Genomic DNA, 242 nt, shown 5'->3' with positions numbered 1-242 from the left:
GAAAACTGCGAAGGAGGTAAAATTAGACAAAAATTAGTTGGAACATCGGAAAGGAATGAAAAATGAAAATAAAAAAAGCGAACTTGCGAAAGAAAGAAAAAAAACTTTTACCTGTCTGGCTAGGTAAGAGCTGCCATGACCAATGTCGTTCAGCCTCATTCGAAGCATCAAAATGCTCCAAAATGTTGAAGTCATGTACATTCTGGAATTCAATTTACGAGACCATCCTAACACAACGTATG

General features: G+C 36.8%; 1 protein-coding gene across 1 annotated transcript in view; it reads right to left on the bottom strand.

The window, feature by feature from the left end:
- LOC119589310 (basic proline-rich protein-like) overlaps window positions 1-201 on the bottom strand; it is a 114,229-nt gene extending 114,028 nt beyond the window's left edge. Inside the window, 1 exon segment of the mRNA XM_037937932.1 lies at window positions 112-201. Within this exon segment, the coding sequence (XP_037793860.1) occupies window positions 112-201 (90 nt within the window).
- Between the last annotated feature and the right edge of the window lie 41 nt (window positions 202-242).

Source organism: Penaeus monodon, chromosome 25, assembly GCF_015228065.2.
Source record: "Penaeus monodon isolate SGIC_2016 chromosome 25, NSTDA_Pmon_1, whole genome shotgun sequence".
NCBI classification, from domain to species: domain Eukaryota; kingdom Metazoa; phylum Arthropoda; class Malacostraca; order Decapoda; family Penaeidae; genus Penaeus; species Penaeus monodon.
This window is presented reverse-complemented; position numbering and strand designations above follow the sequence as displayed.